This window comes from Chelonia mydas, chromosome 24, assembly GCF_015237465.2.
Source record: "Chelonia mydas isolate rCheMyd1 chromosome 24, rCheMyd1.pri.v2, whole genome shotgun sequence".
Lineage (NCBI taxonomy): Eukaryota > Metazoa > Chordata > Testudines > Cheloniidae > Chelonia > Chelonia mydas.
In genome coordinates this window covers 18,341,894-18,356,549 of record NC_051264.2, presented here as the reverse complement: position 1 = coordinate 18,356,549, position 14,656 = coordinate 18,341,894, and the positions used below count along the sequence as shown (strand labels likewise).

Sequence of the window (14,656 nt, the reverse complement as noted above, 5' to 3'; positions counted from 1 at the left end):
ACTGCAGGGAGTTGGACAGCAGGGGGCACCATGTTGTAGGGGGCGTCCACGAGGGGGTTGGGGAGCTCAGCATTGGGGTCAGCAGGGGGTGCTGCGGTGCAGGTGGTCAGTGGGGGGCTTGGGGGCCAGCGAGTCGGGCAGGAGGACTCGGGGGGACCAGCGAGTCGGGCCGGGGGAGCAAGGGACTTGGGGATCCAGTGAGCGGGAGGTCTGGGGGGCCAGCGGGGTGCCCCCTAACGTGGTCCGTGCGCAGGTGAAGGAGGCGCACTTCAAGGCACACCCCGACTGGAAGTGGTGTAACAAGGACCGGAAGAAGTCGAGCTCGGACACCAAGCCCTCGGCACCGGGGCCTGGGGGGGGCCCCAAGGAGGCGCGGGAGCGCAGCATGTCGGAGACGGGCACGGCTGCCGTGCCGGGAGGTGAGACCCGCCCCCTCCCCTCTCCCCCTCATGGGGCTCCCCCCACAGCCTGCTCAGCCCCTCTCTTCTGCCCCCATAGCCTCCTCGGAGATCCCGGTGCTGGCAGGGCCAGAGGGCAAGGCAGGGGGCACGGGGCACGTGCCCGGGGAGCGGCTGATCCACGTGGTGGGGACTGGGGCGCAGCGGCCCCGGGCCTTCTCTCACAGCGGGGTGCACGGGCTGGACACTGGGGAGCTGGACAGCCAGGCGCTGCAGGAGCTCACACAGGTACTGGGGGGCCTTGGAGTTGGGGGGGGGGGCTGGGAGCTCATGGTGGATTGGGTTCTGGAGGGGTGGTGAGGGGATGTATTGGGTCCCCTGTGGGGAGTCTGTGTCTGGGTTGGAGGTACCTACTGGGAGGGGAATGGGATCCCTGATGGGAGGGAGGGTCTCGGGTCTGAGTTGGGGGGTCCTGCTTGGGGGTGGGGGGGAATAGGATCCCTGATGGGGGGGAGGATCTCAGGTTTGGGTTGAAGGGGCCTGCTGGTGGGAGGTGCAGGAGTCGCAGCCCCCAGTTGCTCCCCTCTTTGTTGCAGATGTGCTCCAGCCCGTCACCCTACCCCGGCGGGAAGGGGCAGTATGGGGGGCCGGGCCCCTCTGGGACCCCATTCGCAGCTCCAGGTGAGGGGCCCCGGCCCCCCCTACTGCCGCCAGCCCCCCGTGCCGCCCGCTCCCAGCGCGTGGCCAGCGAGGACATGACGAGCGACGAGGAGCGTATGGTCATCTGTGAGGAGGAGGGGGACGATGATGTAATTGGTGAGGCCCCCCCCCCCGAACCCCTCAGAGCTCCCGGCTCCCTCGGAGCTCGTCTAGAGCCCCTGGACTCCCCACTGCCCCCCAGAACTCCCTTAGCCCCCCCCCCCCCCATGGCCCCGCTGTATGGCCGCACACCCCACAGATGTGTCTTCCCCCCCACCCCGGCACAGCTCTGCAGGGAGGGGGTTGGATCTCCGGGCAGTGAGGGTGGGGCCTCGGGGGCATCACTGACTCTGCCCCCTCCTGCCCCCCAGCGGACGATGGGTTCAACCCGCCCGACATTGACCTGAAGTGCAAGGAGAGGGTGACGGACAGTGAGAGCGACACCTCTTCAGACGAGGAGCCCGACGGCAAGGTGGGGGCTGGGGAAGGGGCAGGGGGGCTATTTAGAGGGCAGGAGGAGCTATATGGGATTGATGGGGGTAGGGGGGCTGATATGGGGCAGAGGGAGCTATGGGGGCAGAGAAAAGCAGGAAGGCTGTTTGGGAGTTGATGGGGGCAGGGAAGGGCTGTGGGGGGCAGGGAGAGGCAGAGGGGTTGTCTGGGGGTTGATGGGGGGCTGATGGGGGCAGGGAGAGGTGGGGGAGCTATGAGGGGCAGGGGGAGCTATGTGGGGGTTGATGGGGGCAGGGAAGGGCTATGGGGGGCAGGAAGAGACGAGGCTGTGTGGGAGTTGATGGGGGGCAGGGAGAGGTGGGAGAGTTATGAGGGGCCGGGGGAGCTATGGGGGGCAGTACCTAACCTCCCCCCCGTGTCTCTCTCTGCCCCCAGGACTTTGGGCGGAAGCTCTTCTCCCCAGTGATCCGCTCCCCACCGCTGCCCCCCTCCTCGGGTGCCTTTGCCCCCTGCCGCCCGCCAGCCCCCCCTGAGCTGGACCTGCCCCATGGCCCCGACCAGCCACCCCTGGCCAAGCCCTACAGCCCCTTCCCGCTGGCGCCCAGCCCGTTCAAGGCCCAGGACTCGCGGGGGGCCCCGCCCCCCGCGCCAGCCAAGCGCCCTGAGCCGGCACCCCCTTACCGCCGGAAGCGGGCTGACAGCGCTGGGGGGGCGGAGACAGGCGCCGCCGGGCCCTCGGTCATCTCCCCCCCCGGGGGGACGCTGCAGGCGCTGGTGCTGCCCGACCCGGGGCGCCTGTCCGCGGGCACGGTGCTGGTGCCGGCGCCCTCGCTCAGCGGCTACGGCGGGGCGCCGGTGCGCCCAGCCTCCACCGTGGTCACCAACGTGGTCAAGCCGGTGAGCAGCACCCCGGTGCCCATCGCCAGCAAGCCCTTCCCCCGGGGGGTGGGCGAGGGCGGGCCCCTGCTCAGCCCCCCAGCCCTGGAGCCGGCCCCGCCAGCCCTGGCCGTGCTGGGGGGCGCCAAGCCCGAGGCCGTGCCTGTGGGGCGCATCGGCCTCCTCTACGCCGACAAGAAGCCCCCGCCCCCTGCCAGCCAGGCCCCCTCCCCCCACCTGGTGGCCGGGCCCCTGCTCGGGCCGGTGCCCAAGGCCCCGGGCAACGTGGTGACCAACCTGCTGGTGGGGCAGGCGGGGGGTGCGGGGGCCGGGCCGGCCCCAGTGACCGTGCTGCCACCGCAGCCCTCGGTGCAGTTCATTACCCAGAACCCCTCGGGGTCCGGGCCCAATGGGCCGGTGCCCCTGGGCATCCTGCAGCCCCAGGGCCTCCTGTCGGGGGCCCCAGGCAAGGCAGGGAGCATCACCCAGGTGCAGTACATCCTGCCCACCCTACCCCAGCAGCTGCAGGTGGCTGGGGGCAAGGGGGCAGGGGCTGGAGCCGCCAGCATCCACTTCACCCTGCCCCCCACCAGCAGCAAGGTGCTTGCCACCACGCCCCACGGCCTGCCCATCCTCCAGCCCGGGCCTGGCAGCGCCAGCACCGCCGTCACCGTCGTCTCCACCGCGCCCAAAGGTGAGGGGGGCGCTGGCTCCAGGGCGGGGGGGGCTGGCTGGCTCGGGGGTGGGGGATGGGGGGGCGGGGCTGCCTGGCACGGGGTTGGGGATGGGGCGGAGGGCTGGCTCCCTCTCCCCCACCCCATCCTGATGCGGCCCCTGTCTCCCCCCCAGCCCAGTCAGTGTCTCCGGTGCAGGCCCCAGGCCCCGGAGGCTCTGCCCACCTGGTGCAGGGCAAGGTGCTGGTACCCGTGGCCGCGCCCCAGGTGACGGTGCGGCCCGGGGGTGGGGCCGGCCCGATGGCCCAGGTGGCGCCGCCCTTCCCGGTGCCCCTGCAGAACGGAGCCCAGCCTGCCAGCAAGGTGAGTGCATGTCTGTGCCGGGGGGGGCGTGGCGGCGGCTTGGGGGTCCCTCTAACCCCGCTGCTCTACCCCCCAGGTCATCCAGCTGACCTCGTTGACCCCTGCTCCGAACAGTGGCGCCCTGGCGCCCCCCCTGAGCCCAGCCACGGCCCTCGTGGGGCCCCCCGGTCAGGCCCAGAAGGTGCTGCTGCCCTCCTCCTCCACCAGGTAGGGACCAGGGTCGTGGAGGGGCAGGGCTCTGTGTCCCCCCGCCTGCCTGTAACGCTCCCCCCTCTCTGCCCAGGATCACCTATGTGCAGTCCACAGGCGGGCACCAGCTGACCCTGGGCACCTCGGCCTCCCCCTCGCAGCCTGGCGCCGCCCCCGCTGCCACCTACGTGCAGGCCCCTGTGGGGCCGGCCCCCATGGCCCTGGGCTTCACGGCCATCGGGCCCAGCGGGCCGGCTATTGTACAGCCGCTGCTCTCGGGTAAGGGGGGAGGGGGGCTGTGAATGCGGGGGGGTGGGTTTGCAATGCGGGGGCGTTGATACACTCAATCCAGACCTCTGCTCCCCTCGTGTGTTTGGCGGGGCTGGCCCTGGTGTGTCGGTGCCAGGGAGGGGCAGATAGCTGGGTTGGGAACGTAGCGGTGAGGGGGGCTGGGACTGGGTCAGGGCATGCGGGGACTGGTGCTGGGTGGGAGCTGGGACTGGGTTGGGTGACCTGCGGGGGCCAAGTGCCAGGCAGAGGGCTAGTTCGGGGACGCAGGGGGCTAGGTCAGGGCTGGAGCCGGGGGCTAGTGCCAGATGGGGGCTGGGTCTGGGTCGGGGGGCTGTAGGGTTGTCAGGTGTCCGGTTTCTGACCATAACACCCGGTCGAAAAGGGACCCTGGCAGCTCTGCCCAGCAGCCGGACTAAGACAGACTAGTCCCTACCTGGCCTGGCTCCATGTGGCCTCCGGAAGCAGCGGCAGGCCCCCCCCCCCCGCCCCCCCCCAGCTCCTACGCGTAGGGGCAGCCAGGGGGCTCTGCAGGCTGCCCCAGCCCCGAGCGCTGCTCCCGCAGCTCCCTTTGGCCGGAACCGTGGCCAATGGGAGCTGCGGGGGCGGCGCTTGCGGAAGGGGCAGTGTGCAGCAGAGCTGCCTGGCCTCCCCTGTGCCTAGGAGCCGGAGCGTCCCCCCCCCCCCCCCCCCCCCCATCCTCCTCCCGTCCTCCGAACCCCTCGGTCCCAGCCCGGAGCCCGCACCCCCAGCCGGAGCCCTCCCCCTCCCGTCCTCCGAACCCCTCGGTCCCAGCCCGGAGCCCGCACCCCCAGCCGGAGCCCTCCCCCTCCCACTGCACCCAACCCCCCCAGCCCCACCCTGGAGCCTGCACCCAGAATCTGTACCCCCTTCCGCACCCCAACCCCCTTGCCTCAGCTTGGAGCCCCCTCCCGCTTCCGAACCCCTTGGTCCCAGCCTGGAGCCCCCCCCAGCTCACTCCAAACCCCTCATCCCCCAGCCCCACCCCAGAGCCCGCACCCCCAGCTGGAGACCTTACCCCCCCCCCCCCCGCACCCCAACCCCCTGAGTGAGTGACAAAGGGAGGGGAATGGAGTGAGTGGGAGCGGAGCCTCGCAGAAAGGGCGGGCAAGGGTGTTTAGTTTTGTGCGAGTAGAAAATTGGCAGTCCCAATAGACGGGGGCAGGGGGCTGTGTCGGGGGTGGGGCTGTTGCCAGATGGGGGCGGGCGTGGCTGGTGCTGGATTGGGGTGGGGAGGGGCTGGCACCAGGCAGGGGTCAGGGGAGTGTGGGGGGCTGGTGAGGGACGGGGGCAGGGGGGTGGATCCATCCGTCCGTCTCACCCTTGGTGTTTCTCTCCCCAGGGCAGAGCCCCCTGCTGGCCCCGGGGCAGATGGGGGTTTCCCCGCTGCCCAGCCCCCAGCTGCCCCCCTCCTGCAGCGGCCCGGTGATTACGGCCATCTACCCCGGCCCCCCAACCGCCGGCCCCGCCCCGTCACCCGCCCACGGTCTCGTCTACAGCGTGGCCAGCCCCGCCCCTGCACCCATCCTGCCCAAGGGGAGCAGTGCCGGCAGCCAGGGCACACTGGGGCCTGGACCTATGGGTATGAATGGGGTGGGGCTGGGCAGGGCCCCACTCCCACCCACCTGGCTACAGAATGGGGGTGGGGTTATGGAACAGGGGGTGGGGCTGGGCAGGTCCCCAACACATGGCTACGGAACAGAGGGTGGGGCTGAGCTGGGCCAGATTCTTATGGGTATGGGGTGGGGGCAGAGCTTTGGGGTGGGGACAGGGCTTGGGGGGTGTAAGTGGGGGGGTCCCTGTGGCTCACCCAGTCCTCTATGACTATCTCTCTCCCCCCACAGGCCCCCTCGCCTTCCCCCCGGCGCCTGCCCGGCCCCCGCGCCCTCCGCCGAAGCCCCCCCAGAAGGTGAAGGCCGCCATCGCCAGCATCCCCGTGGGCTCCTACGAGTCGGCCCCGTCACCCGGCCCTGCCCGGCCTCCAGGAGGGCAGCAGACGGAGCCTGGGGGGCCCCCCCGCGTCTCCCGGGAGCTGGAGAGCCCAAGGGAGCCTCCGGAGCTGCCTGACCCCTCCCCTCCGCCCCAGCCCCCCAGACCCGGCCCAGCTCCGGAGCCGGACAGCTGGGATGGGCGCCCCCCCTCGCCCGCGCCCCCCCAGCACCCAGTGCCTGAGGCTGAGAGCGGTGAGGGCTGGAGCCAGCGGGAGGCCGTGCCGGGGGCCAGCGAGGAACGAACGCCCCGAGAGCAGGCGAGCACCCCCGGAGCTGCCCCGGGGGGCAAGGGGCCGGAGACGGTGAGTAACCCCACCCCATCATCCCCCTGTCCACCACCCTACCCCCGCCCCACCCACTGCTCCCAGGGGGCAAGGGGCCCGAGATGGTGAGTGGCCCCCCCCATCATCCCCCTGTCCACTACCCTACCCCCGCCCCACCCACTGCTCCCAGGGGGCAAGGGGCCCGAGATGGTGAGTGGCCCCCCTTCATCATCCCCCTGCCCGCCACCCTACCCGCACCCCCACCCCACCCACTGCTCCCGAGGGGCAAGGACCCTGAAATGGTGAGTGACCCCCCCATCATCCTCCCCGCCCGCCACCCTACCCTACCCCCACCCCACCCACTGCTCCCAGGGGGGCAAGAACACTGAGATGGTGAGGGAGCCCCCTGCCCCACCCTATCGTACCTCACCCGCCACCTCCCCTGAGGTTGCGCCTGGGGTTACGAGCACTGGGACGGGATTAGGGTTAATAACCCACCTCCTGTCCCCCATCAGTCCCCTACCCCGAACCCCCCCCAACCTCAGGGGCCTTTCCTGCCCCCGGTGCTGACGCTTCTCTTCCCCGCAGACCCCCCGGGTGCCTGTCTCCCCCGACTGGAGGGTCCCGGGTCCTGAGAGCCGCCCTGAAGTCCCAGCGCCCCCTGCTGGCTCCTCGTCCTCCTCTGCGCTCAGCCCCGCCCCTGCTGGCTCTGGGGAGGGGTCCCGGGGGGCAGGTCCGACCCCCGGTGCACCCGAGGGCCCAGAGCGCAAGGAGGGTGGGGGCGGCAAGAAGGTGAAGGTCCGGCCTCCCCCGCTGAAGAAGACCTTCGACTCGGTGGACAAGTGAGTGACGGGGGGGTCAGTGGTCTGTAGGGTTCTGGGTCACCTGGGGTCAGGGGTCACAGGCCCTTGAGGGGTCAGGAGTCACTCGGGGTCAGGGATCACAGGGCTCGTGAGGAGCTTGGCCTGGGGCAGACACCCGGGACCCCCACCCCTGGGCTCAGGCTGGGGGGAGAGGAGGGGACCCCGGTGTCCGGGAGAGCGGGTGCATGACGCGCCCCCGCCCCTCCCCCAGCAGGGTTCTGTCGGAGGTGGATTTCGAGGAGCGCTTCGCCGAGCTGCCCGAGTTCAAGCCCGAGGAGGTTCTGCCCTCGCCCACGCTGCAGTCCCTGGCCACGTCGCCCCGCGCCATCCTGGGCAGCTACCGCAAGAAGCGCAAGAACTCCACCGGTGAGCAGGGGGGTGGCGGGGCGGGAGCGAGGGGCACCGGGGGGGCGGGAGCGAGGGGCACCGGGGGCGGGGCTGCGGGGCGGGAGCGAGGGGCACCGGTGGAGCTGGGGGGCAGGGCTGCGTTGCGGGAGCGAGGGGCACCGGGGGGCGGGAGCGAGGGGCACTGGGGGGCGGGGCTGCGGGCGGGAGCGAGGGGCACCGGTGGAGCTGGGGGGTGGGGCTGCGGGGCGGGAGCAAGGGGCACCGGGGGGTGGGAGCAAGGGGCACCGGGGGGCGGGGCTGCGGGGCGGGAGCGAGGGGCACCGGTGGAGCTGGGGGGCGGGGCTGCGGGGCGGGAGCGAGGGGCACCGGTGGAGCTGGGGGGCGGGGCTGCGGGGCGGGAGCGAGGGGCACCGGTGGAGCTGGGGGGTGGGGCTGCGGGGCGGGAGTGAGGGGCACCGGGGGGTGGGAGCAAGGGGCACCGGGGGGCGGGGCTGCGGGGCGGGAGCGAGGGGCACCAGTGGAGCTGGGGGGCGGGGGTGTGGGGCGGGAGCGAGGGGCACCGGGGGGGGCTGTGGGGCGGGAGCGAGGGGCACCGGTGGAGCTGGGGGGCGGGGGTGTGGGGCGGGAGCGAGGGGCACCGGGGGGCGGGGCTGCGGGGCGGGAGCGAGGGGCACCGGTGGAGCTGGGGGGCGGGGGTGTGGGGCGGGAGCGAGGGGCACCGGGGGGCGGGGCTGCGGGGCGGGAGCGAGGGGCACCGGTGGAGCTGGGGGGCGGGGCTGCGGGGCGGGAGCGAGGGGCACCGGGGGGTGGGAGCAAGGGGCACCGGGGGGCGGGGCTGCGGGGCGGGAGCGAGGGGCACCTGGGGGGCGGGGCTGCGGGGCGGGAGCGAGGGGCACCGGTGGAGCTGGGGGGGCGGGGCTGCGGGGTGGGAGCGAGGGGCACCGGGGGGTGGGAGCAAGGGGCACCGGGGGGCGGGGCTGCGGGGCGGGAGCGAGGGGCACCGGTGGAGCTGGGGGGCGGGGGTGTGGGGCGGGAGCGAGGGGCACCGGGGGGGGCTGCGGGGCGGGAGCGAGGGGCACCGGCGCCCCATGCCGGAGGGGCTGGGGGGCTCATTAGCCCTTCGGCCTCCCCAGACCTGGACTCCTCCGCCGAGGACCCCATCTCACCCAAGCGGAAGATGCGGCGCCGCTCGAGCTGCAGCTCGGAGCCCAACACGCCCAAGAGCGCCAAGTGCGAGGGCGACATCTTCACCTTCGACAAGACGGGTGAGGGCTGGGGGCAGGGCCGGCGAGGGGGCAGGGCTGGAGGGATGGGGCGGGGCCTGCAGGAAGGGGGCGGGGCTCACCCTGGGGCGGGGCCTGCAGGAAGGGGCGGGGCGCAGTCTCACAGCCCCTCCCCCCAGGCGCGGAGGCGGAGGACGTGCTGGGGGAGCTGGAGTACGAGAAGGTCCCGTATTCGTCGCTGCGCCGGACCCTGGACCAGAGGCGGGCGCTGGTCATGCAGCTCTTCCAGGACCACGGCTTCTTCCCCTCAGGTCGGTGCTGCCGGGGCCGGAGCCAGCGCGGCGCTAGGGGTTCCCTAGGGGGTGCCATGGGGCAGGGAACGGGGGGAGGGAGTCAGTAGGGGGCACCGTGGGGCGGGGAGCTCCATAGGGGGTACCATGGGGTAGGAGGACTCTTCATGTGTAATGTAGGGATAGTTGTGGGCTCCCCGGTGTGTTGACTCCAGGAGTGGGGCAGGACCCCGGCCATTCTGTGGGCCAGCGTCAGGGGGATGCAGGCGTCTCCATCGTGTCCTCCGCCAAACTGCTGTGCAGCCCCACCCTGCCCACCCCCCAGCGCCGGGCGAGGGGCCCCCGTGGAACCAGCCCCTGCCCAGAGGGGCCGTGCCCCGGCGCTGAGCGAGGGGCCCCCGTGGAACCAGCCCCCGCCCAGAAGGGCCACGCCCCGGTGCCAGGCGAGGGGCCCCTGTGGAACCAGCCCCCGCCCAGAGGGGCCACACCCCGGTGCCAGGCGAGGGGCCCCTGTGGAACCAGCCCCCGCCCAGAAGGGCCACGCCCCGGTGCCAGGCAAGGGGCCCCCGTGGAACCAGCCCCTGCCCAGAGGGGCCGCGCCCTGGCGCCGGGCGAGGGGCCCCCGTGGAACCAGCCCCCGTCCAGAGGGGCCGCGCCCTGGCACCGGGCGAGGGGCCCCCGTGGAACCAGCCCTGTGTCGCTGACGCGGTGTCTCGTCTCCCGCAGCCCAGGCCACGGCCGCGTTCCAGGCCCGCTACTCCGACATCTTCCCCACCAAGGTCTGCCTGCAGCTGAAGATCCGCGAGGTGCGGCAGAAGATCATGCAGGCGGCCACCCCCACCGAGCAGGCGCCCAGCACCCCCGAGCCGGGGGGCCCAGGCGGTGGCGGAGCCGCTGAGGGGCAGCCCCCGGAGCCCGCGCCCCCCCAGGACTCGGACCCGGGGGCAGAGGCGGGTGGCAGCACCAGCTGGGACAATAGCCAGACATCTCCCCCGGGGGGCGCCGCAGGCAGTGGCAGATGAAGGGCCTTGAGTGGCACGGCTGGAAGCAAAGCATTCTGGGAGCTTCGCCCACCTTCCTGCTACGCCCCGGCCTGACCGGGGGCCCCGGCAAAGACGTTTCCTTGCTCCCCTGGGATGGTCCGCTCCACCATGGACTGCAGCGCCCCCCCGCAAGGATGGTCTGCTCCGCCACGGGCACCAGCGCCTGCCCCCTCCCCGGCTGGGATGGTCTGCTCCGCCATGGATTGCAGCACCCCCCCGCAGGGATGGTCTGCTCTGCCACGGGCACCAGCGCCTGCCCCCTCCCCGGCTGGGATGGTCTGCTCCACCATGGACTGCAGCGCCCCCCCGCAAGGATGGTCTGCTCCGCCACGGGCACCAGCGCCTGCCTCCCCCCAGCCAGGATGGTCTGCTCTGCCATGGACTGCAGCGCCCCCCTGCAAGGATGGTCTGCTCTGCCATGGGTATCGGCACCAGCACCTGCCTGCTCCCCCTCCGCCCACTGGGGTGGTCTGCTCCACCACAGATGCCAGCGCCTCCTCCCCCCCCAGCCAGGATGGTCTGTTCTGCCATGGGCACCAGCGCCTGCCCCCCCCCAGCCGGGATGGTCTGCTCCGCCACAGATGCCAGCGCCTCCCCCCCACGCTCCACAAGGATGGTCTGCTCCCCCATGGGCACCAGGGTGTGCCCCTACCCCCCTGCTGGGATGGTCTGCTCCACCATGATGCCAGTGGCTACCCCACCCCCACTGTGGCACCCAGACCGGCCCATTGCAGGCTCCCGGCCCCGCCCCTGTTGCCGTGGGGACTGCGGGGGGGACATGGACACCTGGAAAGTGACGACTTTTAATAATGTTAAATATTTTGAGACCTGATGCGCTTGTGGCTTGTGTCAGCCCCTGCCCCACCCTCACCTGCTCCGCCCCACTGTGCTGGGGGTGGGGACTGTGCCAGGCTCCGCCTCCTGCCCTGCCCCAGCCATGCCGGGCTCCACCCCCAACTACTCTGCTCCCAACACCCCCTCAGCTGCCTGGGGGCCCAGGGCTAAATCCAGGCCCTGCCGCCCCCCCCCGGCCCCATCAGGGGCTCTGGCTTGGCCCAGCCGGGGCATTGCACGGCTCAGGCCCACGCACCCGCTGCTGGATGCGCCACGAGCACCTGGCCCCACCAGCCACACGTGGCTCATCTGGGGTCTCTGCCCCCCGGCGCTGGCAACGCTGTGTCTGTCACCCCCTCCTTGGGGCCTGCTCCCTGCGTCGCCCCCGGCCATATTCACCCTCCCACTTGGCACCTGCTCCCCCCAGTGCCCCCTCCGTCTTCCTCACCCTGGGGCCTGCTCCCTGTATCGGTCCCCCACCTCCCTCTCCCCAGCACCAGCTCCCTGTGTCACCCCCCCTCCCCTGCTCCCCAGGTGCCCCCCCCCCATTCTGCTCCCTGTGTCACCTTCCCAGGGCCTGGTCTCCGCATTCCCCCATCCCACATTTTGGGCCTGCTCCTCCCCCAGGGCTCTGGTGATGGCAGCCCGCACCCCTTAGGCTGCTCCCCCAGCCCTGTATGTGGGCTCTCTTGACCCCATGTCTCAGGTCGATGTCACTTACCCCCCAGCGCCCCTCCTCTCTCCTGCCTTTGTCCCCCGCCCACGGGGCGCAAACCTCCCCCAGACCCGGGGGCCAGGCAGATAATCGGCTCCAGCCGGCAGACAGCAAATCAGCGTTTAATGCCCGTGCGGTGCAAGGGTTCCTGGGCAGTCGCGTGCCCGAGTGGGATGGTTGTGGTGGTGCAGTGATGGGGGGGCCATGGCTGAGCGCTGTGGGGTGTGGGGGGAGGGACAGTGGTGGCTCACAGCCCTGCACGGTGATGCAGTGGCACCCCCCCAGTGGCAGCAACAACTCAGGGCCTGGCCCAGTTACGCCCTCTGGCGGGGCAGCTCAGGGCCCGGCCCTCTGCCCCCCCCCCCCCGCCCCGTGGTGGTGGCAGCTCAGGGCCCGGCTGACCCCCCCGTGGCGGCGGCGGCTCAGGGCCCGGCCCACTGGGCCCCCCCCCCCCCCCCGTGGCGGCGGCGGCGGCTCAGGGCCCGGCCCGGTGGCACTCTCCCAGCAGGCGCAGCAGCAGCGCGTGCAGCCGCGGGCACAGGCGGGCGTAGCCGTGCCGGCTCAGGTGCAGGTAGTCGTACATGTCGTGGTGGCTGATGGCGCCGTCCGAGTGCACGAAGCCGGGGTCGGCATCCAGGAAGCAGGCGTTGGGCAGCCGCGGCAGCCGGGCCTCCAGCAGCTCGTTCACCCGCCGGTTCCTCTCCCGCAGCGGGTTGGGGCCCTGGCCCCGGGGCAGCAGGCCCTGGGGGGAGACGTGGCACCGTCAGGCCTGGGGGAGGGTCCCCCTCCCCCCACCCCCCCCGCTGTGCCCCCTACTCACCAGCACCACCACGCGCGCCTGGGGCTGCTGCTGCTGCAGGAGGCGGACAATGGCCTCAATGCCGCCCACCACCTGCTCGGCCGTGTGCCCGTGGTTATTGGTGCCCACCCAGACGACCACGATCTGCAGGGAGGCCAGGAGTGAGGGGGGCTGGCGGCTGCCCCCTAGGGAGTGACCAGCCTCCTATTCCCCAGGCCTCATCCCCCCAGGCCTCATCCCCCCGCCCCTCACATCCCATTCACCTGCCCTCTGTCATCCCCCCCCCCCCCCGCCCCCGCCCCTCACATCCCATTCACCTGCCCTCTATTAGCTCCCACTGCCTCCCGCATCCCTTTCACCTGCCCCCTATCAGTGCCCTATTCCCCTCACACCTCGTCGGTGCCCCCCGGCCCCCTGATCCCCCGCACCTTGGGCCGGATGTGCTGCAGCTCGCCCTGCTGCAGCCGCCACAGCACGTGCTGCGTCCCGTCGCCCCCAATGCCGAAGTTGAGCGCGTGCAGCGGGGAGAAGAGCTCACGCCAGATCTAGGGGGACAGAGAGTCAGAGCTGGGGTCCTCAGGGTGGGCCGGGGTCCCCGTACGGCCCCCACAGCCTGCCGGGGCAGGGCCAGGGCGAGTGTGGGGCTCACCTCAAACTGCTGGAGCAGCTGCACCAGGGCGTCCCCGATGAACACGACCTCGGGCTCCTTGTCCTTGCTGTCTGCGATGAAGCGATGGTGCTGGGGGGGGAGACAGGGTCAGGCAGGGCCGGGGAGCAGCAGGGCCTCAGAGCCTATGTCAGGCAGAGACTCTCCCTTACAGGCTGACGGGCCCGGTGCTGGGACGTGGCCCCTATGGGGTGGGGTGCAGGGGGTCAGCTGCATGGGGACCCCTCATCCGCTACCATTGCAGCCCCTGTGGGGTGAGGCAGGGCCGTGCGGTGCCCCTTATGGGGCAGGTGGTGGTGTTGTGCAGGGTCCCCATGGGATGGGGCAGGGGTGTCTATGCAGGGTCCCCATGGGGCAGGATGGGGGTGTCCGTGCAGCACCCCCCATGGGGCGGGGCAGGGCTGTCCGTGCAGTGCTATCCCTCACCAGCGCCAGCCAGCGCCCGTCCCCCTGCACGTCGGCCAGCGGCGTCGGGGTGCTGGCCGGGTTCTTGTCCCCGTCACTCATGGTCCTGGAAGCTCCTAGGAGGCAAAGCCAGCAGGTCAGAAACAGCAGGACTCCCCCGCTTTGATAATGGTTCTGTCCAGACCCAACCTCCCCTCATGTGGGATAATGGTTGGGTCTGCACCCTCAAGTCCCATGCACGGTGGATAATACCATTCCCTAGGATGGGGGACAGGAGTTTTGGCCCTTCTCCATTCTATCCATGCCCGTGAATAATGGTTGAATCCTCTCAGCCCACTGACGGACTGTACCATTGTGGGTACGTTTCTCAGCTACATCATTCCCCCTTACGTGGTATAATGGTTGGGTCCACCCCCCAGACTCCCATGCACAGTGGGAGATACCATTCCTTTGTGAGGGGGACTGATCCTATTAACCTCCCTTCCCCCCCGGTGTATATTGACTGATCCGTACTCCTCAGGTCCATGCAGGGCGGGGTCAAACTCAGTTTCCAGGCTCAAGTATGGGGAAGGCTGACTCCTTCATAACACCCCCCATGAAGACTAATGGTTTGGTCCGCCCCTTGAGGCGGGGGGCATAGGAAGGGGGTTTATCCATCCCCCCATGGGGACAATGGCTTGGTCGGCCCCTCGAGCCCCCATGTAGAATGGATAGGACCATTCGTGGAGGGGGAGAAAAGGGGCTGGTTCCCCTACCCTCCCGTGGGTATAATGGTTAGATCCACACTGAGCCCCCCCGATGCATGCGGGTGGTACCATTCCCCTGGGCCGGGGGGAGGCTCACCTAAGAGGCTGGCGGGGGAGGGGAGCGAACGGTTCCGGAGCCGCCGCAGCCGCCCGCACGTTCGCTCTGCGTTGGGCAGCAGCGGGCGGCCTGGGCGGAACCATGTGACAGGGGAGGGCTGGGAGGAAGTGCAGACGCTCCCACCGCCGCGCGGAGATGGTATGAGCTAGTCCGGCTCCTCCCCACCAGAGCCCGGCTGTTCCCAGCACCCCCCCTTCCCGGGGTCCGGCTCTTCCCTTTACCCTCCCCACCAGAGCCCGGCTGTTCCCAGCGCCCCCCCTTCCCGGGGTCCGGCTCTTCCCTTTACCCTCCCCACCAGAGCCCGGCTGTTCCCAGCGCCCCCCCTTCCCGGGGTCCGGCTCTTCCCTTTATCCTCCCCACCAGAGCCCGGCTGTTCCCAGCGCCCCCCCT

General features: G+C 71.5%; 2 protein-coding genes across 6 annotated transcripts in view; one reads left to right on the top strand and one right to left on the bottom strand.

Annotated features, from left to right (window-relative positions):
- Window positions 1–10,814, top strand: part of CIC (capicua transcriptional repressor) — a 28,679-nt gene extending 17,865 nt beyond the window's left edge. For 2 of the 4 annotated variants that reach the window (XM_043535244.1, XM_037882822.2), the window contains exons 7-21: window positions 254–419; window positions 499–686; window positions 995–1,214; window positions 1,469–1,569; window positions 1,986–3,120; window positions 3,276–3,463; window positions 3,540–3,670; window positions 3,747–3,931; window positions 5,304–5,543; window positions 5,806–6,254; window positions 6,804–7,057; window positions 7,290–7,444; window positions 8,560–8,691; window positions 8,829–8,960; window positions 9,666–10,814. In XM_043535244.1, coding sequence (XP_043391179.1) covers window positions 254–419; window positions 499–686; window positions 995–1,214; window positions 1,469–1,569; window positions 1,986–3,120; window positions 3,276–3,463; window positions 3,540–3,670; window positions 3,747–3,931; window positions 5,304–5,543; window positions 5,806–6,254; window positions 6,804–7,057; window positions 7,290–7,444; window positions 8,560–8,691; window positions 8,829–8,960; window positions 9,666–9,961 — 3,972 coding nt within the window. In that variant the 3' untranslated portion in view covers window positions 9,962–10,814. The remainder of the gene's footprint in view (window positions 1–253; window positions 420–498; window positions 687–994; window positions 1,215–1,468; window positions 1,570–1,985; window positions 3,121–3,275; window positions 3,464–3,539; window positions 3,671–3,746; window positions 3,932–5,303; window positions 5,544–5,805; window positions 6,255–6,803; window positions 7,058–7,289; window positions 7,445–8,559; window positions 8,692–8,828; window positions 8,961–9,665) is intronic. The other 2 variants (XM_037882824.2, XM_037882825.2) reach the window with 2 other exon arrangements.
- Window positions 10,815–11,637: 823 nt separating this feature from the next.
- On the bottom strand, window positions 11,638–14,400 carry PAFAH1B3 (platelet activating factor acetylhydrolase 1b catalytic subunit 3). 2 transcript variants are annotated; one of them, XM_043535245.1, is made up of 7 exons: window positions 14,246–14,400; window positions 13,424–13,518; window positions 12,980–13,069; window positions 12,759–12,875; window positions 12,352–12,474; window positions 12,001–12,273; window positions 11,638–11,841 (listed from the first exon to the last, which is right to left on the bottom strand). In XM_043535245.1, exons 2-6 carry the CDS (start codon window positions 13,502–13,504, stop codon window positions 12,007–12,009), a joined length of 678 nt encoding a protein of 225 aa, XP_043391180.1. In that variant the 5' UTR covers window positions 13,505–13,518; window positions 14,246–14,400; the 3' UTR covers window positions 11,638–11,841; window positions 12,001–12,006. The 2 variants fall into 2 exon arrangements, with proteins under 2 accessions (XP_043391180.1, XP_037739387.1); XM_037883459.1 differs by having other exon boundaries at window positions 11,638–12,273; window positions 14,246–14,399.
- Between the last annotated feature and the right edge of the window lie 256 nt (window positions 14,401–14,656).

Bases quoted from the DNA above. Each gene is read 5' to 3' on its own strand.
- PAFAH1B3 (XM_043535245.1), bottom strand. From the start codon at position 13,504: ATGAGTGACGGGGACAAGAACCCGGCCAGCACCCCGACGCCGCTGGCC. The intron at 13,070-13,423 runs GTGAGGGATAGC...CTCCCCCCCCAG, and splicing joins ACGGGCGCTGGCTGGCGCTG to CACCATCGCTTCATCGCAGA. The intron at 12,274-12,351 runs GTGAGTAGGGGG...GTCTCCCCCCAG, and splicing joins AGGCGCGCGTGGTGGTGCTG to GGCCTGCTGCCCCGGGGCCA.